Source organism: Emys orbicularis, chromosome 5 (genome assembly GCF_028017835.1).
Source record: "Emys orbicularis isolate rEmyOrb1 chromosome 5, rEmyOrb1.hap1, whole genome shotgun sequence".
In the NCBI taxonomy this organism is placed as follows: domain Eukaryota; kingdom Metazoa; phylum Chordata; order Testudines; family Emydidae; genus Emys; species Emys orbicularis.
The window spans coordinates 59078920-59102894 of NC_088687.1; the positions used below are offsets into that span (position 1 = coordinate 59078920).

Below are 23975 nucleotides of genomic sequence, written 5' to 3' on the forward strand. Positions count from 1 at the left end.
AAATCAAAGAGTTATTGACTAGATATGGCTTTTCATCCAGAGGAACAGGAACATTTTCTAAGTGTTGGGAGTAAAGGGGTAATTTTCACACATCTAGGTCTTGCCAAATCCAGATCAAATGTTTTCCAAACCCTTCACATGATTTTAGACTAGTCAGAGGCTGCTGAACAAGTGTAAATAGCACGTTTAAAATGTGATTTCTTGGGTCCTTCATGGGTGTGGAATAACACAAGGAAACTTAAGGCAAAGTTCTTCTATTAAGACATTTTCCATCACTTCCTGTGAAAGTACAGGGGCTTGGCATTTCCAGACTCCACCTTTGGTAACTGGTCACTGATGATTTCCACCAGCATGGCTGGAAACTCCACTTTCAGTGCCTGAGACTCTCGGAAGGTGTAGAAACAGAATTCTAACAAGTCACTAACAAGCTGAAATGCAAAAAAGCACACAGGATTATTAGAAAATGAATTGTGCCCACAAATAGACAATAACAGTACTTTGGAATATTACCAAGAAACATCAGCTCTAGTGATTATCTTTTTTCCCCCTGAAAATCAGCAAATGGGGAATGGAGTGAAACCAAGATACCATAGGTTTGACTTGCAGAGGTTCTGAGTAGCTGCACTTTTCTTTGATTTCACATACATGAAGATTTGATTAAGGGCAAAGGTGTATTTTCTATAAAACTGCAATTACAATTTTCCACGTGGTTGTCTAGGTGAAAGTTGCATTTTACAACTCGTATTTCATAATGATCACAATACTTCAGCCAGCTCTGACCAGGGAGGGCAAGCATGGATAACCTTAGCATAGATCCCTCAAAGAGTGACTTTCTGTGGCTGCCATTTTGAAATCCCAATATAACAGGGCTCCCTTGAACATTTAAAAGAAGAGCAATTTAGGCTGGGATGGAAAAGTATAGTACATCTCAAAGCACTGACAATGCTAATCTAACTGTCTCAAACTTCCTTTTTCACACAGATTTTTCTTCATTGCAGATTAGATTCTTCATTTTGGTCTATACCGGCATATGTGAATGCTGTGGGCCCCTTCTTGTAATTCTATGATAGAAAATCACAAACTGCAATTTCTCTTTGCTATAGAAGAGATGGGCTGGGGGGCAACTAGAAAGCTAAAGACACAATTTATTAAATTGTGCATGCCCTTCTTATTACAAACAAATACTAGGTTATAATAGTAATATCAGAAAAAGAAAGGCATTTCAAAAATAGCAACTGTCTAACAATCTCCTAAAGTCTTACAGTATGTTAAGTCATCTATGATTTCTGCCTTGGACTAACTGACATCACTTGTTAATGGTGTGGACAAAATCACAGAACAGATTTGGGCACGTTGTGTTTGCCAGCAAACAAGAGACCTGAATCTTGATCTGAGTTAGCACATTTTCCCACTGCAGTTCATTAAATCATTGTTCCCCATGGCCAGGCACATCTGGCTTTGTACATTCACCTATCTTCACTGCTTTATGTGCTGCTCCATTGACTAAAAGCTACAGAATATTCCATTTTAAAAAACCTGTTTGTTAGAGCAACTTTAAAGTTACATGACTAAAAGTTATGCACGACTTAATGCAAGCACACACGGGAGTAGAATTATGATAGACTTTAATTACATGATCAGAAATTTTCTCAAATACCATAACATGTTGTGCAAATCTTATGTATGTTCAGATATACATTTTCAGTTATACAGTGTATAACTACTTATGCCATGCAGACCCAAGTAAAACAACATGAGGGAATAATCCTGCAGAGCCCTACATCATTTTTGAGCATCTTGCACTACTTACTTATATTCCAAGTTTGTAAGAAAAAAAGGTATATTATATTATATAATGTGAGAGAGTACGTGATCATGTAATTAAAGACTCTACAGCATACATACACACACACGTGGGAAGACTTAAGGTTGTGCATGTAATTTGCAGAGCCCTGACTCCTTCAGCAGGTTTTACCTATTTACACTGGGGCACTGCTCATTTGACAGGTATTAGATCAATGGTCTGAATCTCACTTTCTCTTGTTTAATCATTTATGCCTGGGGGTGTAAAATATTACTAAATCAGAATTTTCACTCACTTTGGAGGAGAGAGAGCGAGAGAGAGAATAATATAACTTGGAACTGTTTTCATTCACTTTGTGGGGTGGAGGAGTGAGTATGTGTGTGAGAGAGAGAAAATATAATACAACTTGGAACTGTGTTACTTTTCCAGCTAAATTCTGTGGGGCTGGGAGGGAAATAATACTAGGCATCACCTCTCCCTGTATGGACAGTGTGGAGAGGTTGCTGGAGGGTCTGGGGATGGAGGGGAAGTGCCACAGAGATAGCTGAATCTTCCCTTCCACATGGAGGGCCCCTCCCTATGTTAATGAAGAACATTCAAATACCACACAGGATAAGAATCTGAATAGAATAGTAAAATGTGCCATGAGTTAAGCAAAGTATGTAATGTTCACAGTTCTTTTCAGAAAGCTGGATGTAAACTAACTAATTTGAGTAGCTATTAGCTGACTCAGTCACTTTTCAGCAAAATGATGTCTACCAGCAGGACGCTTGAAATACTGATTTTCAATACAATCCACACTGTATGTATCATGTGGGAAGTGCTTCTCACCAGGTGCATTTTCAGGCTACTAGGCTTTTGCTTGTAAGTGGGCATCATTTTTTTTTTTTTACCCTGATTTTTTCCTGGGTTGGATTTATTTATTTTCTACCTGTGTTACAAGCCTCCCCCTGGGTCATGGCTCCTCCTCCTTGTGAATAAAGTCTATTGTATATGTGAAACACACCACGCGAAATGACACAATGGAAAAGAAGAAAGGGCTTAAAGATAAAGGGATAATTGGAAGATTGCTGAACAAAGAAAATCTAATGAAAGGGCTGAGGTTTGAAATGTATCAACATGTTATTGTATATAGAAGTATGAACTTTCTCTAATTCTGTTTTCAATATTTTCATAATTGTCCTTGCAGATATGTAAGTAATTCTGCAAACAAAGGACAAACTTTACCAACACAAGTCAATAAGGATCACTTTAATACCAGCTAGAACTTTGCAACGGATAATCGGGGAAGTGGGCTTGTGTTATGTATGCTACATAAAGATGGTGAAAAACAGCTGATGAGCAATGAGCTAACAATTGAAAATTTTGTGGGTTCATTAAACAGAGATCATGTTACACCATCCTGATTTTATATATGTGTGTATGTATGTATACACACACACAAATACCTATTAAACATCCCTCATGTTACTTTTGTGTGCCTATCTCTATTTCAAGAAAACATATACTGCTTTTCAATACACACACTTTGAAAAGTTGGAAGAAAGTTGTATAACTACAAATAGTGTACAGGAAAACACAAAAAAAGGAAATAAAAAGTGAAGGCAACTAGGACCACACATCATACCTGTCTACTTCTCCACCATACACAGATCAGAAGATACAACCTTAACTCTGCCCCTGCAGTGATGATGCCTTTCACCACCCTCTCACTCAAATCTGAGCATGTATAGTTTCATGAAACTGAGCATAAATGATGAGTCATTGTTTCAGTGGTGGTTGGGGTGGAATCTGCAGGAGGGGTGATAGAAGACTGGAATACCTATTAGAGATATCTATCGTGCATAGAGGTTGTACTACTAGTTGTCAAGTTTGTGTATCCAGAGGGGGGAGGTGAGGATATAAGCTGATTGACTTATTTTTCATTTCCTTGCTTTTTAATGTACTAGGTATATTTCTGCAGATGAACCTTAACTGCCACACAGCATGGTATTTTGTATGTGTTTATAATTTAATCTGGGGACAAAAACTATAGTTGCACCTTTAATAATAAATGAGGGCGAACAGTCTTGTGAAGTTGTTCAGTCCCACCAATACAGATATGAACAATCTTAGTGAGAATACCATGGAAGTTGATCCTGCTCAAGGCAGGGAGTTGTGCTGGGTGACTTTAAGGAACTTTTCCAACCCTAGCATCTATGATTCTACAAAATGCTTGACTCTGCTCTGGTTACCCCTAGTCTCTATACTTAAAAATGCAAGAATCCTGTACAAAAGTGTGAATGTGTATTCATTCTAGTGATAATGCTGGCATTTACACTTACAGATAGATACAAACACATCTCAACAATACTTTACCTGTAATTTAAAAATATAGTTTTTCCATCTCACAACTTTGAATTTTGTAGTTAGGTGACTGAGAGGGGGAGAGACTGGGGTTTATACTAAAACTGGCTGGGCAAGGAGACTGGGATTGGGATGAGAAGCTTGAATAGTGGAGGCAGGCAAGGAGAACTGGACTCTGACAAGGACCCTGGGGTGGGGAAGTGACAGGACAGGACTGGGCAGGGACAGGTTTGAGGGGATTAAGCAGAAGGAGTTAAACTCAGGGGAAATGGAAAGAAGAGTCTGTGCCCAGTACAGCACACATCCCTGCCACAGAGTTCCTGTGTAACACACTCACCTAAACCAAACTTTTCAGAGGACCCCAGCCTCACTCAATGCACAGGATAAACCTGCTCTGGGGACGAAGTAGGGTTGTGTAGTAAAGGAGGCTGTTGCCTGTAGGACCCCTGATCCATTTGTTGCAGAAGTGAGAAGGTGTGTAAGAGGAAAAGAAAGGAAAGGAGATTCTCATAGTTAAGGCTGCCCTGGTTAAATTAATTCTATCCCTGCCTCTGCCACAGAGTTCCTGTGTAATGCTAGACAAGTCATTTAACTCCCCCATGCTGACTTAGATCCCCTTACATTAGGATTCACTCCAATCTGTATAAAAGGGAGTCTCTTTTGCAGTAACACACACACCAAAGAGCTGGAAGGCTTATGTTAAACTAGCCCCTTTCTTTAACTTACCCCTCTTACAGACCATCATTTAAATTACAGCAACTGAGATTTAGTGAGGTTTGAATTAAACTAAGGGAATGCAAACAGCTATATATCATCACACTGTGCTGAGAATTTGTTGTTACATTTTATCCCATTTCCTCCCGTGAAAGCAGGAGTTTATAATGGAACTGCTGATACCACCTCTACTAGAGCTATGTGAACGGCAACATTCTAATTAAGCAGTGTGAATGAAGGCACCACTGATTTCACAAATAGAGAGATCTTGGACAGAAATTATTTATTTTTACAACCATTAATTGTTAAAAAACTATTAAATTACTAAAGAGTTACTTGGATGATAAGGTTTTGCTTGCTTAGCTGTGAGTATATAGAATAAATAATTTCTACTTCCTTCAAAATTCTTATTAGTCACACTCTTGCCAGAGGAAAAAAAAACAATAGATCACTCCTACGAATTATATGAAGTTGTTGTTTAGCTCACTTTGATAGAATGCAACAAACCTCGCTCCATAAGCACCCCTAAATAAATAAATAAAATAAAACCCAGGTGATGGTGCCTACATTGTGCATTTTATTATAAAGACAGAATTTATAATATTTACTTCAATGTCACCTAAACCACAGTAAGACATGAAAAGTTGCTATCCACATAATGAACTAACTATGCTGGCTTTTAAGAGTGATTTAATAATATACCTGGACAGAGATTCTCACTTTACCGCATCAATCATTAATGAATAATTGTCATTTCTACCTAATTCATGAACAGGCAATGTGTTTCACAAAAAACACACTGCATTTAAACATTTTTAAGACTAAACTAGGCTTATTAAGATTCCTGCATCTTTATGCAACAACAATTACTGTCTCAATAACCAGTCTTCGCATCTGCACTCTATATTTAAGATCTGTGAAATTCGGAAGATTAATCCCCTATTAACTAAACTTCAATTTGTCATTATTTGTTTTTTCTACGAAACTCTCACCTATATTACTCTTCGAATTCAGAGAAATGAACATCATTCCATCACCAAAGACAACACCGTTATAGTGGACCGCAAGCATGTGTGGCATTTTCATGGCGAATAGTCATCCAGATTTCAGCCTTATGATTTTCACCACAACCTTGTACATGCAGGAGTAACAAAAACTGCTTCAGGCTGCAAAGGTGCACATTACTACGCTGAGCTCTTTCCCTACACTGGCAAGATGAGCCAGTGCTTTCACTTAGAAATCTCTCTCAATCTCTGTCTATGGCATCAGAGGGTCCTGTGGCACCTTTAAGCCTAACAGAAGTATTGGGAGCATAAGCTTTCGTGGGTAAGAACCTCACTTCTTCAGATAGCTTATGCTCCAATACTTCTGTTAGTCTTAAAGGTGCCACAGGACCCTCTGTTGCTTTTTACAGATTCAGACTAACACGGCTACCCCTCTGATACTTGTCTATGGCATGAAATTTTACAGTCACTCCTTGACTCCTCTCAAAGTTTACCTACAGTATCATCATGATTAACTACATCTATGGAAACCATGATTTCATAATCAACTTAACTACAAAATTAACAAATTCAAATAATTTAAGGCAGTGTTTGGGTAACAGCACAGAGTGAGTAATTTCTCCCTAGGATTAGTTACAATATCATGGACAAACACAAAGCCTCCGTGTTTTCATGGAAAGTAATTCTCCTCCTGTGAATTCATGACACACTGTATTGTACCACCACTATCAGCTTTTTTCAGAGAAGTAAAATCTTTGTTCTCACAGCCTGAGCATATGGGAAGATCCACTTCAGCTGTACAGTATTCCCTTCAGGAACCATAAATATTAATGATTCAGCAGCATGGTCCTTAAAGAGTTTATTTTTATCAGGCTGAAAATATCAACAAGCAAACAACAGTGCAATACTCATCACGCTATGCCAAAGGGTAGGTTCATGTTAGGGTTTAATGACACTGCATCGAAACAAAAGTGCTTAGAACTGAAAGTCTGTTTAAATATCAGTCAGACTGAAACTGAACTCAACTTTTGTTTTGAGAACTGCTGAAACATACATTAAAGATTGTCAAGATACAGCCCTTGCCCTCAAAGCAAACTTGCTCCAGGAGATGTTGAAAATCCAAATGAAAATTTTGATAGCATGTGTAATGCATCTGTTTCTTATGTTCCTGCATGCTAGTTGTCTGATCACACAGAGTGGTTCACCTAAAAACAAGAAGTGGCTCTCTCTCTCTCTCTCTCTCTCTCAAATACCCTTGGTCATTCCTGGGTATGAGACTGAAATGCTTACCAATTTGGTTAGGAAATGGAATCAACTAGCCTCACTGCATCATGGTTCTGAACAAACAATGCTGTTTAATGAAATCATTAGAAATTTGCTTATGACAGTCAGAATTGTTAAAAAGAAATCCCTGAAAAAGGGAAATGAGGATTAACTATGTTGGTCTCCACAACACTGATAAAACTGTGTCTGATTGTTTTAATGTATTTCAGCTGTCTGATGCATATATCTTCACCTGAGCCGTTCAGGAATGACTTTGTTCTTTTGTTCTTCAGTTTTGTTTTCTGTGCTTGGAGGTTTTATGAGTCATTGCTTAAAGTTGCTGATATTTTCAAATACTTTACTGCCTACCTGCTCTTCCTGAAAATTTCTTTTTTCCTCATCTCGGCACTTTTTTGTCTGCACATATGCTCACCACGTGGATGAAAGGCTGAAAGCACTGAGCAGTGTAAAACCATCTCATTGGTTATTATGCTATTCATATTATTTAAGCCAAATACAGTATCATTCAGTATTCAAATTTCTTATTTTATATAGTCCTTAAAAAAAGAATATTTAAGAACGAGGTTAATAAAAGTAAGTCTTAAGATATAAAGAAACTATATGATTGTGTGGCACTACACCCAGGTAAAGTAAACTCCACAAATGATGACATGCTGCCTTGCTCTAATGAAAAAGCTGGAGGCAGCAGCAGGACTGAATAAGCATGAATTCTAGAGAGGTCCCTTCAGGCTTGTGCTGCAAATGCCAATGCTGTATCTGCAGCAGGGATACAAACATGGGATTTCAGCTGTAGTTAGAGCAGTCACAGGACCAAGTATATTCTGATCCTTTAAAATTACATGGAATGAAAGTTAAAATTATACTGGTGACAGTTGAAAAGTATTGACCTGTACTGAGGATTTTGGGGGGGGAATTGCATCTGCATTTCCATGATAAGAGCTGAGAAATTCCACTCCACAGGGGAAAAGAGCAATTCTCATCTCTTGTCAACATTACTGTAAAATTATTCTGATGTGCTTTGTCTAAATTAATTTATCATTTGGCCAATTTTGATATTGAGATTAGTCTTCTTTTGGATTAACACACATCCTTGGGAACAATCTAAGCCAATTCAAGTAAAAAGTAAACTGTAAGGAGAAAAATAAACAAGTGCTTGTCTGGTAAGTTACAAAAAATAGCAGTGTTGTGCAGACAGCTGGCTGTTTTAAAGAGAATACTGACAGCAGGACCTTCTTTAAAAATCTCTTATTAACTTGCTTATACTAAAATAAAATGTAATATAATAAAAATGGCATCATCAATTCTGATCCTTACTAAAAATTAAGTAGAATACCACAGCATTCTGAAGTGATTTGATCAAAACATTATAAGTTACAATTATGTAACTTTCAATGAAATGTATGAAAAATATTACAAAAACAGGGGTATGGGAGGAATGTATGAACTGCTGTGGAGATTCATATGTGAACAACTTGCAAATGACTTTCTTTCATCACCCAGCCCATTCCTTCAAACCAAACAGTAAAACATCCTTCACTGGCACAATGAACAAAACTGATCTCTAAAGAATGAGCTATTACTGCAGTACTAATAATATCCTTTTCCTCCCACTGAGATTGTAAATGATTTAATGAACAGAATAATAATTAAAAAATAATTCCATATGTACATTCTGTAAACAGACCTCAGGCTCTCTTACAGATTTGACCTAAACTGCACTGCAGTACGTCCACAAAAATGAAAACTAAGACAAGTACAAAAGAGAGACATTTATATGCAGCTTCTACAATTAGGGCCCAACATTCAACATGCAGCTCACAGCAAAATTATTTTTGTGCCACATCATGATAGAGTGAGGGTGTTTGCTTTCTTTTGCTATACAGTTTAAACAGGTTTTACTGATAGGTAACTGGTGGTTACAAGGTAAACCTCTACATCACAAAATACCTTTGAAACAAAATGGAGGGATAGAAATAATTAAAATTCAATTAATGCTGGATTTGAAAGCTCAGCAAAACTTCAAGGTACCCAAGTTGACTCTAAACCATTAACAAATGTTTTAAAAAGATTGAGTTATGAGATTAGCAGTTGTAACAGGTCACATATTTGTTCAACAGTGAAGTAAACATTTTATTAACAAACCAGTTCTTAAATTACAAAAAGTGTGAAACTCTAATCCAACACCTTGCATTGTGAACTGACTCAGGGGTGTTCCTTAAGTTTTAACAACATACCGCATATTTCACTAATCTTGCTCTCTGAAAAAATTGTTAACACCATTTATCTGCTGGTATAGGGACAGAGTCCAGTACTTTTACTCATATTGGGTAACACCTGACTCAACTAATAGTTCTGTTGACTTCAACATGACTATTCGTGGTGTGAGGTACTATTCACATGAATAAAAGTATCAAAACCTGGCCCTTAAAGATTTTTATTTTCTAATTTTATGTGCAATTTTCCCCTAAATTTGTCCAGAAACTTCTAACAGACTCTTTAAAAACGGATTGCCTATTGTTTCCCTGCTGGTTAGTGTAATGAAAAATTACTAGTTTACCTTAAGGGAAAGATTTTTTCTTTAATCCTTCTTAAAGATACCACCTTATATGCTATAAGCTCCCTGATGGGTTATACTTACATCGTGCATGGAGTCCAGAAGCTTAGTCAATTGGTAGAATCGTTGCCAGCTTTGTCCAGAGTTACTTGGACATTTAGTTACCATCTTCCTTAGTTCTTTGATGTAATTTGCCCTCATTTCTTCAAATGCAGCTTGGCTTTTGAGGCCATCCTTGGGAACTGCCAGTAAAATGACATCTTCGTATTAATATTCATTTTATTGAATATTCTTATATTATCTACATTATAAAGTTAATGGTTGAAGGGTTATAGAAGTGTCTTTGTGTTGTGTGGTAGCATCATAAACATTTTCAAATGATACAAGAGTCCTTTCCAGATCTGTGTATGTGGATTAGTATACGCAGAAGGGTTAAGTGGGGCAGGATAGCATCTTGAAAATACAGCACATACTAGCCACCCACTGAAATGATTTTTTTCATTTGACCTAAGCACAAAATGATAGCAGAGGGAGCAGGAATCTTTCTCTAGAATTGAGGACACTACATACCATCACTTGTCTGCTATACTATACTTGGGGGGAGGGGCAATGTACAACACATACTTGCAATTGCTTTGATATTGTACTGTACTCAAATTATAACTGCCAGGTGTGGTAAAGCTACACCAAATAACACATTTCTTAGGCAATCAAACAATGTCGGAAGGTTAGGACACTATTGCATGTGTGTGACATCTTAAAGAGAGCCATCATGCTAATGCAGAGCAAGAGTATTTTTTCTAAGTTCACATTCTGCTTAAAGATTTATGTCTGCAGTCTCAATGAAAGCTTTCTTCTTAACACCCCATTAAAATTCTCATCTGTACTAGTGAAGGGCCCATTTCTGAAATTCTACTGAACATACAGTAGAACCTCAGAGTTATGAACACCTGGGGAATGGAAGTTGTTCAGAACTCTGCAATATTGGTAACTCTGAACAAAACTTTATGGTTGTTCTTTCAAAAGTTGACAACGGAACTTGACGTAATACAGCTTTGAAACTTTACTATGCAGAAGAAAACAGTGCTTTTAATCGTCTTAATTTAAATGAAACAAGCACAGAAACAGTTTCCTTACCCTGTCAAATATTTTTGAACTTTCCTTTTTTTTTTTTTTGTAGTTTACATTTAAGCACTGTATTTGCTTTTTGCTTTTTTTGACTCTGCTGCTGTCTGATTGCATATTTCTGGTTCCAGATGAGATGTGTGGTTGACCGGTCAGTTTGTGACTCTGAGGTTCTACTATAGTACTGATTTCTGTGAGCAGTTTGACTGACTTCAGTGGAACTAGTCATGGTAACGAGCGTACCATTATTTATTTAGAAACTTCAATCAGATTATTCACTGTAATAGATACTACACCCAGTGGTAAATGTTTGTAGGATCAGACCAAAACTGAATCCTGGACCTGCCCTTGAAAAGGTTACTAATAACTCTCAACAATGTCATAATGTTTCAGTATTCACTAAGTTGTTTAGATATTGTTGAATCACGAAACAAATGTAAAATCTTGGATGTATTAACTCAGGTCTGCAACAAGAAAATTAAGTACTTCAGGTGCAAGAAGTGAGTTTATTTTCTAATAGTTAACTATGGTAGAGGATTACCTAGAACAGGTTTTTTTAAATGTGTGGATGGCATCTCAACAGAGACTGTTCTGTGGACACCCTCCCTCTTAATCCCACGGTTCACCTTCTCTCCCACTGTGATCACAGAATGTCCATGTGGCTACTACCAAAATTACTTACATGGAATAGAGTTAGGAATGAATTTAATAGTTTTTTAGCTGCCTATTAAAGCAATTTAGCAGTGGGAAATAAAGAAGAGATCTACAATCATGTGAAAGACCCTGTGAAAGGACCCTGTGAAAGACCACCAAAGACCACCAAGTGCCCCCTGGGGAGCACAGTATGAGAACCTCTGGTTTAGTATGAGAACCTCTGGTTTAGACAAGCTAACAGGTAATGTGTCAATCTGCAAACCAATAGTAAATAGATTTCTTTACACATTTTCTACTGCAATAATAAACTTGAAGGCACACAACATTCAAAGACAGCTAATACAAAGCAACCATTGTTTTAAATAGATTTGTGAGCAAAGTCCATACCGAATGAATAAACACCAACCACCTTTCTTTGATGGAGATACAAATCTCCTTCAGTAAAAAATAAAATAGTTACAACATGCTATGGCACTTGCATAAAATGCAAGGACTTAACTATTTCCTCAATATTTACAAATCCATCCAATTAAAAGTAGGAAAATATAACTCCTGTATTTCTAATGGCATTATAAAAATGTGAATTACAGTCATACTTCTATTTCTGTCAAATATTATTTCTTTATTTTACTGTTATATTGGAAAATTATTACACCATCATTTCAGCCAGATTATAAAAAGAAGAAATAAGATCACAAAAAAAAGGAAGTCAAGCAAAACACCAAATTTTGGAGGTCTGCCGAGTGTTTCTGATTTTACTTATTAAATGCAGAAGGGGTACTGGCAATCATCCAAGATTCATGGGCTGGGGAAAAGTAAGAAAACAATTGAGATCTAATGTGTGGTTTCTTCCACATATAAATGGAGTGAAACTTCCTTGATGTGGTCATCATAGAAGTTTCAAAGCAAATAGTACGCTACACGTGACATGATTCAATTAAAAAAAAATAAAATAAAAACAAGCATGGTATTTTCTATCACAATATAGTATCAAGGTGAAGTTATTAGAAACTGGAATTATTGCTGATCACAGAAAATATTCTATATGCATTATCACGATCTTCATTTTCTTTTTATCCTACTTTCTTCCTCCCTATTAAAGTTTCACAATGTAAATAATCAGAATATCCCAAAACTGACCAAAAAAATTGTGTAGATTTTCTAAGGACATCATTGTCCATTTCAGAATGAACCAAGTAATTTATTTTACCCAACAGGTTCTTGCAATGAACTCCTCAAACCCATTTGTTAATAGTCTAAGAAAAAGATAGAATAATAAATATCTATCTTACTGAAACAACTACCACCACATTAATTGCTATATGCAATTAAACTATTATTACTTTTCTATAGTTTCTCCCCCTTCACTGCTAATTACAAAAACAGGAGATCCACTTCTTTATTCTACTCTGTTCTATCGTACATTGGTTCCTATACCACTCTCACAATCATAGATAGTATCTGAGCATGTTCCAGCAGTGCATTAAGCAGCATAACTAATATCTCTCACTTGTGGTTTGTTCTCTCTCTCTTGTTCCCAGGGAGAGAATTGTCTTGTGTCCCTGTTGAGGGGAGGAGAGAGACTGTCAGGTGCTGCTGAGCTCCACTTGGCACTGGACCTGGGAGGGGTTCTAGTATGGAGCTGGCTAAGAGCCGAAAGGTATGTTGACACTGCAGCTGGGAGTGAGCCTCCCACCCCAGGCAGACAGACTTATGCTAGCAGGTTTAAACTAGCATGCTAAAAGTAGCAGCATGGACATTGTGTCTTGGCCTGGAGCTTGGGCTCTCACACCTATGAGGCTGGGAGGGCTTGAGATCCCAATTTCTAGCCCAAGCCACAATGTCCACACTGCTATTTTTAGTGCATGAGCTCAAGCCCAGGCCAGGAGGCTCACTCCTAGCTGCAATGTAGACAAACCCAAAGTGGCCTCTGACCCAGGTCAGAGCAGCCCTAGGCTTGCTCTCAGCTGCCAACAGCTCACAAGTAGAAACTAGGAAGAGCTGAAGTGCAGTGGTGCTCTGACCATACCTCATTTTCTCCCTTTATTCCCCCTCCACCAGCTCTGTGCCACATGGGGACTCCCCTTGTGATGGGGAAATTCCTGCCTGATTAATTCAGTGAAGTCACAGTGCAGTATCTTGATATCACAAAGCACCAAAGAAAGATATGATAACATAAACAATCCTTTTTTGATGCGACTGAATGAATCAGACAAAAAAAGGAGGCTGATTACACAGAAGAAAGTTTCTGTTTGCAAAACAGATGGGAATCAGCACTGATGGGGAAGGAAATACAGAAAATGTTCATGCTGTTTTAATGTTTGTTTTATAGACATTTGTAATGGGGTTATAGTTCTTTAAATGTTTCTGTTATAAGACAAGAAGTAGATTTTAAAAAGATGAATTATTAAACATTGTTGTCAACAACATTGAGGGCATGTCTACACTGCCTCAGTTTGGACTGTGGTGTACACTCCAGTTCACACCACCACAGTGCTACTCTGTAACTTTCCCACATGGACACTGCGGGCATGAACTCAAGGGTCCCAGGTTTGCACCAGTGTAGTCCTCTTCAAACAGGGCTACACTCACACTGACTAGGGACCTTTTAGGGTGCCTGCAGTGTCCACACTGGGGAGTTATAGCGCAGCACTGCAGTTCACTCCCCTGTTGTCTGAACGGCAGAGGCATGTAGACATGCCATGTGATGCAATTCTTTATTATAAAAAGTCTCTGAAACTCTAGCCCGTTTAAGAAAAAAGGAATACAATTTAGTATACTTTCAGTGTAATATACTATAGCATACCACACACTCAATTACTTGATACTAACATTAGACTCATTTTGTCAAGGACGTGCACGTTTTGATCTTGATGATGCTTTTAAGTCACTTGTGTTGAGGACAATGTGTACTCAGCGAGTCAGAATTCCTCCCAGTTCCCCAGCATGCAGGGGAGCAGGTTTTCTGCTACTCCTTTTCATGAGAAGCAGCATGCTCCCTTGGTGTGCTTGGCCAGGTCTGTTGGTTCATGCATAGAGGGATAGGGCTATGGCCTTGCTTCCTTTCCACCCCCTGCAGGATATATGACATCCTGACCAGAAAGAGCAGTCCCTGCTGTAATGGGGAGCAGGAACTGCAGTTGTGCTCTGAGGCTATGCAGCAGGGATGCTCCTTGTTTTCCACCCCTTATCATAGAATCATAGGACTGGAAGGGACCTTGAAAGGTCATCGAGTCCAGTCCCCTGCCTTCACAGCAGGACCAAGTATCATCCCTGACAGATTTTTTTCCCCAGATCCCTAAATGGCCCCCTCAAGGATTGAACTCACAACCCTGGGTTTAGCAGGCCAGTGCTCAAACCTCTGAGCTACCCCCCCCCCCTTCTCTTGCAAACATATGAACCTCCAGGACAAAATTTGCTTCCTCTTTTGTTACTTTTGTAGTTAAATGCCTTGTATCATTTTGTGAAGTACAGGTGCTAAATCAGTATGCCATCTAACAATTAGCAAGTATGACGGGTAACAATAGGAGCTAACCTACCTGTGCTTAACAGCAGCAAAACTTTCATTATGGTATATTCTTCAAAGCTAATCTGCAAGCGAACAAACTGCAGGCTGATCTGGTGCATCCCCTGGCACAGTTCAAACATTGCAGACTGGCGCATCCTCTCCCTGCAAAGGAAAAACAGAACAGCAGCATGAGAGAATGCAAATGCATAACAAAATCCAGAATGGCAACCCATGCATTAGGGAAGTCAAAGTGCAACCTTCCAGTGAAACACAGCCAACTTCAATAAAGTTGGGGGGAGGGATAGCTCAGTGGTTTGAGCATTGGCCTGCTAAACCCAGGGTTGTGAGTTCAATCCTTGAGGGGGCCACTTGGGGATCTGGGGCAAAATCAATACTTGGTCCTGCTAGTGAAGGCAGGGGGCTGGACTCGATGACCTTTCAAGGTCCCTTCCAGTTCTAGGAGATGGGATATCTCCATTAATTATTATTTTATTATTATAAAGCTTGCAGCTTGTTCTTGTTTAGCAACAGATTTATGGCCTACAGAGACTGTATGTGCTCCATCTTATAGTGAGTGGCAACCTCTTCTATGTGCTCCAGGAATGAGAAAACACAGAATGCAGCCACTTTAAAACTAGCTGAACTTTCCAAATCCTGATCACTGCATTCTGGCCTTGGAGGACCCAGAACAGAGTCCTTTTAAGCTGAGAGGCCCCTCACGATCTAGGCACATAAGTCAATTTCACGGAACCAGGAATTTTTGTTAACTGGGCTCACTACAGGTAAGCTGGGGTAATACTATATTAGTGGGAAAAAACTACAGAAATAAAGAGAAATATCATTTGAAAACAAATTTGAGATTTAAGTTTTGAAGATATTAGTAACAACACACTAAGTAAAAAACAAAAACAAAATAAGGTTGTCAGTGTCCTTTCAATTTTTTCCTGGCTGAAGGCAACATTGACATGACAGTGTTCCAAAGGAGACGTATGGGCTGCAATATCTGAGCCCACGTTTTGTAATTTTTTGAATCACTTACGCAACTCTGCTCACTGTATAGCAGGGAATTGGCTAAGTGTGCATGTGTAGTGTGAGGAGAAGAAATACGGTAAAAAGAGGAAAGAAAGTATATGGTCAGTTTTACACAAAAATGAGGGGAAGTCAAGAGAGATTCTTTCAGCATACTGGCAGACATCTTGACTTTGACATCATCATTTTGTATGGTGCTCTATTGTAAAAATACAGCCGACAGTTTTAGGAAAGGAATGAGAAATGAGGCAAGTGGCTTATAAAAATAAAATTAAATGGATGACTGCATGTTATCTCCTTCAAATCACCGTCATATACCATGAAGGAGTTAGCAGCTTAATGCTGTGGATAGACATCTGGGTATTATTAAAAGGACTAAATAATAGTGCATCAGCTATTCTAGATTTCGGTGTTGCTAGCTTTAGCATTTGTCCACCCCAAATAACTTCTGTTTCCAAAGCTGTTCTAACTATTTTCCTGGCAACACAGAAGGTCAAGCTACAAAGATAAATGTGTGCTACAATAAAAGTGAATCTGATAAACTTAAATAACTAGAAGATAATTTATGTTAGAGTTTTGTATAATTCATTGAACTGCCTAAAGGAAACCATTTTTAAAGTGAACAAGGAACTTTCAAGTATTTAGTCAAGCTCTTTCAGTTCTGTTATATTGGAATACCAATGGCTGACAAAGTATATATATTTATGATGCCTTTATAAAGAAGAAAATGCCTTTTTGTAATCCCATGAGAAAGTTTATACAAACAACACTCTTATTAACCATTTTTTTTTCTATTTTAAGAGAAGTTACATAACAATATGTCAGCATACCAGACCATATTAGAGATAAAAATTTTGTAGTCATAGTTTAAAACAAACAAATTCTACTTTCTCTTCATATCTCTAAGTAGCTCTTTTCTTAGGCAATTTCAGACTAAACTATCCTGTATTAAAATTTAAGACAGCACTAAATTAGAATTTTGCTGTGTTTAAGATGCTTTTGCAAGACAAAAGTAAGTGAACAGCCATGAGGACCTGGACTGCTTGCCTCACTTGTAAAATTAGAATATAATATGGGTGTATAATAGAGCCCTATAATTGTTCAATGATCACTAGCCACTTTTTATTGATCAGCAACACTTTTCTGTACTTATTCAAAATATTTATTCACATAATACAGGGACTGGATTAAGTTCAACTAATTATTTTAACCAAGCAAAATGACTTTTCAAACATACAGACTGGCTGGTGAAAGAGAAGAATCATAGTGTATGCAAACAAAGACTTCTTAAATCTTCCTGGTGTTTTCTCTCTTTCCTTAGCAGACTTTTTTCTTCTTCTGAATGCAAAGAAAATGTTCTCCCCATTATTAGGGGTACTCTACATTCTCTCCTCTTTTCCACCCTCTTCCTGAGATTTTGTAAAGCCTTCTAGGTTAGTTACAGGTAGTCATGCCATGTTATTTTTAATTTGCCTTGATCCATCATGGACTAAGGATATGAAAAGGAACAGGAAAATCAAAAGGAAACATTTCCAACATTTTGAAAACTGACTAGAATATTCTTAGACTTTCTTACTAGAAAAACAAACGAGATCAACTGTTGTTATTATTTATTAAGTACCGAAAGTACAAAACATGGAAAAAGACAGTCACTTCCCCAAAGAGCTTACAATCTAAGGCTGCAATGTTTACTCTGATTTAATATAACTTATTCATATAGCAATCCCTATGACTTGAATTGGACTATTCATGCGAATAAGCTCTACGCACAAGTAAGGATGTGCAGGATCAAGGTACAGAATATTAAATTGAAATAAATAGACATTTTGAAAACTATGGCATAATCGGTCTACATTCTAACATTTCCTCTTTTAGTATTGCAGGAATGGTTGAATCCTGATTCTCTGAGTCATTCCACCTGGCTCATGGGAGTCTGGAGACCGTTCTACTACTACTGCACTAGGATGCACATCAAGTATCTCGGCACCTATAGCGATCACTCTTTAAAACTTTTCTGGTTTGCCTTCGATAGGCAATATTTCCTACATTTTCCTGTAATTTTATAAGGAATACTTAACAACTGCTGTTAATGTTATTAAGTCACCAAACGCAATTAGGAATTTAAGGATGCCCATTCTATTCCATGATGCCACAGAGCAATCCATAACTCTTTGGGGCTGTGGAGTGCCACAGTTTGTGCATCAACTCAAGAAAGCTCTGCATCTGCAGAGGAGCAGTGGGCAAAGGGAGAAATGAGGGAAAATGGTCCTTATGCCACGTGCCCACCCAGAAGATCCACAGGACAAGGCAGAAATTTGCATAGAATAGGAAAAAATGGGCCCAGTTCTGCCTTCACATACATAGGTGCAACCTCTGCGTGAAGTCGATGGAAGATCTGCATGTGTATCTAGGGGAACATTTTATTTATTTTTCACTGTATTAATGTGCCTGTGCAAAATATAAAATCACAGATAATTTAATTCTAAAATAAAATACAATTTGAAAATCCAGTCCACAACTAAATCCCCCACCCCCAAACCCATATCATCAGGCAAAAAGCTGGGTAAACAGAGCCCTGAGGCCCAACAAACTGTTTCTTTTGGACTAGTAGGAAAATAATATGTCCTACCATCCCCTTCTGTCCACATCTAGGGACTGTTTTTGTCCAAATCAATCTCCATTGTTGTGATAAGGCAAAAAGAGTGAGGCAGTCCCTAAGGTAGCCAGGGCCAAAAATACATAGGTGTAGTTCAAAATCTACACCTTAAATTGCAATTCAAAATGAACTGGAATCCAGTGTAGCTGAAGTAACGTAAATGGCAAACTGAAAAATGAGCATTACTGCAGATTCTGCGCTAACGCAAGTTCCTAAGTGGAGCCCCAAGAAAAGCTCACTGCAGAAATGCAAGATGCAGGTGATGACGACATGGGTAAAAGTTGTGAAGTCAGTTTCCAGAGGGAACAGTTAAAAATCTCCCTGCCAAATTATGATGAGAAAAGCATTCCTGGCTACTAATGCTACTTGGGAATTTTATTCTCTCTCATTTATGTATCTGACAATATTATTTAGATTAGACAAAACTAGAGAAGCATCTGAGGAACCAGCAGGAGGCACTAACAAAGCTCAGTGACTGGCCAGAACTACAGCTAATGAAATTTAGTGCATGTAAGGTTAGGGAACATTCTGGAACCACTGATAGAAATAATTTTATCTATTTATATACATACCCGGGTTCTAAATTAACTGTAACCCTACAGGTAAAAGAGGAAGAGTTCAGGATTTCATGACCACCAACACACCCATGAGATTATCCCTGGTGTTGAATGCTCAACTCATGTAGCTGGTCACACTCTAGATCTGGTGTGCAGATTAAGGTCAGAGGACTAGATATTATACTGTAGGTTTCTGTGTTGCGTTTAAGGTGCTGGCTCTAACCTGTAAATCACTCAATGGCCGGGACCTTCCTACTTGATAGGCTACCTGTCCCTGTGCTATACTGCTGCAGTCAGTCAGCCAAGGCCCTTCTGTTCAAAAGACAAGGAGTAATGGGTAGAGCATTCTCCAAGCTGGCCCCCAGCTTTGGAATTCACTCACCCTTAGTCTGAAATTGCCCAAAACTGAATTAATAGAATTGAAAAGGGACTGAATTCTCCTATTTATCCACTTTCCTAATACACAAATAAAGGGACAATGATGTTAAAAGGTAACATTTAAATATTATAAAATGAAATACATTTTTACACAATGCATATTAACCAGCCATAAGACACCTCTGAGGCCAAGAGCTTAGGAGGATTTTTTTTAAAAACAGATTTGTATGAATAATTAACTTATTATTAAGAAATAATTAACATTTACTAAGATGAAAGTTTTGTAAAGGAAGTAATTTCTCATGCTTCAAGACATAAAACAACCACTAACTGCCTGGGGCTAGCAAGAAACTTGAAATTCACCTACAGATAAATATACTGATCAATATACACATAAATTAATAGATTAGAATAGATGCAGGATCCTTCACAATTTTAGCTTGACTTGCTTATACACAAGAAATGGACCATGCTGTAACACCCCAGACTTTACATCTAATACCACAAGCCACATCATTATGTATGAGTGAATGAAACATCTTGTGCTCAATGCTGTCTCTGGTTTCTTATTCCTCTATCCTCTCACCTCCTTAACAGGGGAGGACCTTTTGACTGGACAGCAGGAAATGAAAAGTCCAAAACCCATGAGTGCCAGGAATGGGGGGTAGGGGTACTCCCCTGTATTCCTTATCTCCCTTTGGTTCTCCGTTTAGTCACTGGCTGGGTAAGAGGGGAAAGGGCCAGCTGATTGGCTTCCAGGTGTCCCCCACTACCTATTTAAAGTTGACCAGACTTTTCAAAAGCCTCTTAGGCTATGTCTACACTGCAACACCAAGTCTCAGAGCCTGGGTCAATTGACTTGGGCTCACAGGGCTACAACTAGCAGTGTAGATGTTCCTCCTGCTTGGGCTGCAGCCTCAAACCTGGTGACGGGGGAACGGTCTTGGAGCCTAGGCTCCAGCCCAGATGTCTACACTGCTATTTTTAGCTTCGCAGCACAAGTCCTGCAAGCCTGAGTCAATTGACTTGGGCTCTGAGACTTGGTGTAACGGGTTTGTCTTTGTAGTGTAGGTGTACCTTTACTCTCCAGTTAGCTGCCCCACCCTCCCTTCCCTTAGTTGAAGATTAGAAGCTGTGAGGCTTATGATGCTGTGGGTCTGACCAATCATCTGTTTTTTCCCATTGGGCCAAATTGGAATATGGTCCAGTGGGTTTTTTCACCTTCTTTCCAACCTCCTGGAGCCACAACTGGATTAAAAACAATAGGATTCAAGGTTCACATAATGCAACTTGCCACCAGTGTCCAGTGCAGGTGTAGGCTAAAAGGGCCAGATCCCAGAGGTAAATGAGACCAGCAATTTCACAGCTGGACCATGGGGGGGAAGGAGCCTTTACAGACTGAGGTCCCCACTCCCAGCCTCTGACACTCCATCCCCCTGGTGTGTCCTTGGAGTGGTGAGGGTGGTACCACAGAACTGAGTCTAGGGTAGACTCTCTTCTGAGTTATTGTTTGGTTTGTGGTTAAAGTCCTGTGATCTGCATTGGAACCAATTAAATACTTAGTATTTGAAAGCAGGAAAAGGGCAGTGTAGTGCACCTCACCAAGGTGTAATTAATACTCATTTAAACCCACCCCATGTGTCTATCAGACATTTGCCTGTTTGGCCTGGTCAACACCAAAGAGCATATTGAAACAGTTTGTACCTTTATTAGCATAAAAATTATCTGATTCTAAGCATACAGATTGTTACAGTTGTTTTTTGTTTTGGGGTTGGTTTTTTTTTACATATTCTTTCTGGTTCTGTCATTGGTGTTTTTCTTTTATTGATGTATGTTTGCTTAAAGCAGAGGCATTTACTAGTTGCAATCTCGATTATTCATTATTGTTATTATTTATCTAGTCTCCTATCCACACGATGCGCAAATACAGACTTCTTTAATTTACTTCCAGGAATTACTTGCAGATGTTTTAACATGGATGAGCTGAGGATTACGTTGCACAAAAAACTAGTTGCCAAATAGAGAAACAATGTGGGTAAGCTAATATATTTTATTGGACCAATTTCTGTTGGTGAGAGAGACAAGCTTTCGAGCAACACAGAGCAATTCTTCAGATCTGGGAAAGGTACTGGGTACAGTTTTTAAAGGATGCCTTTTTGTTGCTAACTGCTTCTTTTACTTCATTTTTTAGCCATGATGGCACTTTTTTGGTCCTCTTACTATGTTTTTAATTTGCAGCATTCATTTAATGTGAGCCTCTATTATGGTGTTTTTAAAAGTTTCCATGCAGATTGCAGGCTTTCACTTTTGTGACTGCATCTTTTAATTTCTGTTTAACTAGCTTCCTCATTTTTTACTCCTGGGGGAATTCTGTGTCATTGTGCAAACGCAGAATTAATGTCCCCCACAGATGCCCCCCCGTAGAATAATTGATTCTGACAGGGAGACAAAGGGAAGCCATGAGAGTGGTCACACTGCATTTACACCTTTCACCTATCAGGGGCTGATGTGGCACCAGAAGAGAGGGCAGTTGGCAGTAGGGCTGGAGCAGCCAGTCGTGGACAAGGAGGAGGCAGAAGCTGCCTTCCTCACAGATCCCTGCCCATGGGGCCAGGTGAGGAGGCAAAGGATATGGGGGTGATGAACAGAGCAGGGCACACAGGGCTGCTGGGGGGTCACGCAGACTGGGGTTCAGAAGGTCTAGTCATGGGAGCATAGGAGTTAGTGGGATGACAACACTGAGCAAGCGGCTGAATGGGAGTGGGATTGCAGGGCCACATGGGGACAGGGACAGATGTGCCTGATTGAATGGGAGAAGCTAGTGATCAACCAGGACAATCCCTCACCCTGCAAAAAAGCCCTGTTCCATACTTCTCCCACCCATACCCAAAACCCCTCCAGGTTCACTCCTAGGCTCCTTCCCAGCAATTACTTCCCTCTAATTCAGCTCCTCCATACCCCTGACTCTTCCCAGCCTTTGCACTGCTTCTGAGGCGTGTGGAAAATACATTTTGTATTGTAGTTTAAATGAATTATTACTCAAAGTTCTGTATTAATATGCCTAGTAAAGAATCTATTTGTCAAAACATTTCCTGAATCTTTTTTGTTTTCTGTATTGTTACAGACATACTTGCTGATGGGTATTTTGAAATACATTACCAAAATAATTGAAACTGGCGTGATTATATTGTGTTATTTTGACAAATAAAATACGCAGAATTTTAAAATACTTTGCGTAGAATTTTTAATCTTTTGGTGTGGAATTCCCCCAGCAGTAATTTTGTGTAGTTCTCCTTTCTGAAGTTAAATGCTACTGTGGTGGGCTTCTTTGGTACTTTCCCCTCAGCCCCCACAAGGATGTTAAATTTAATTACATTATGATCACTATAACCAAGAGATTCAGCTATATTCACCTCTTGGACCAGATCCTTTGCTCCACTTAGGACTAAATCAAGAATTGCTTCTCCTTTTGAAGGTTCCAGCTGCTCCAAGAAGCAGTCATTTATGGTTTCTAGAAACTTTATCTCTGCATCCTGTCCTGATGCACCCAATCAATATGGGGATAGTTGAAATCCCCATTATTGAGTTTTCTATTGTTATAGCTTCTCTAATCTCCCAGAGCATTTCACAATCACCACCAGCATCCCAGTCAGGAGGACAGTAGTACATTCCTACTGCTACATTCTTATTATTCAAGTATGGAATTTCTATCCATAGCAGAAACCAAACAACAAAGGCAGACCCTTTACTCTAAAAGTATTGAAAAAAAGTATTTGGTCAACATTTGGAATTCCACTGTAGGTTACGCATGCGCACCAGGCACCCGGAGTCAGAGAATTTGAAAGTAGTGTCTGTTGGTCCAGGCAAGCACCCTGGCTCACCTTGTGCCTCCGACCAAAGTGACAAAGGACAGGGTGGACTGATGGCCCCTTCAATTCCTTCTCGTAAGATAAGATCCGAACCAGCGGGGAAACAGGGTGGGAAGTGGAATACAGATAGGAACCACACAACTCAAAGAACCTCCAGTTACAGTTAAGTAACCTCCTCTTCTTCTTCGAGTGACGGTCCCTGCAGTATTCCACTGTGGGTGATTGACAAGCAGCACTTAAATAGGGGGAAGGTATGAGGATGAGGATGGTAGGGTTGAGCAGAGAACCGCTATCCCAAAAGAGGTATCAGCAACCAAGTCCTGCACCAGGGCATAATGCCTTGCAAATGTATGGATGGAAGACCACATGGCCACTTTACAGATGTCTAGGAGGGATATGTCCTGAAGAGGCACTACGATAGTTGCAAGAGCTCTAGTGGAGTGAGCTTCTACCCCTGTAGGCGGAGGGAGGTTCGAGAGCTGATAGCAGAATA

At 39.0% G+C, this 23975-nt stretch overlaps 1 protein-coding gene across 1 annotated transcript in view; it reads right to left on the bottom strand.

Annotated features, from left to right (window-relative positions):
- Positions 1-270: 270 nt before the first annotated feature.
- Positions 271-23975, bottom strand: part of NR3C2 (nuclear receptor subfamily 3 group C member 2) — a 273186-nt gene continuing 249481 nt past the window's right edge. Inside the window, exons 7-9 of the mRNA XM_065405555.1 lie at positions 15025-15155; positions 9791-9948; positions 271-428 (exon numbers count right to left, since the gene is read on the bottom strand). Coding sequence (XP_065261627.1) covers positions 273-428; positions 9791-9948; positions 15025-15155 — 445 coding nt within the window. The 3' untranslated portion in view covers positions 271-272. The remainder of the gene's footprint in view (positions 429-9790; positions 9949-15024; positions 15156-23975) is intronic.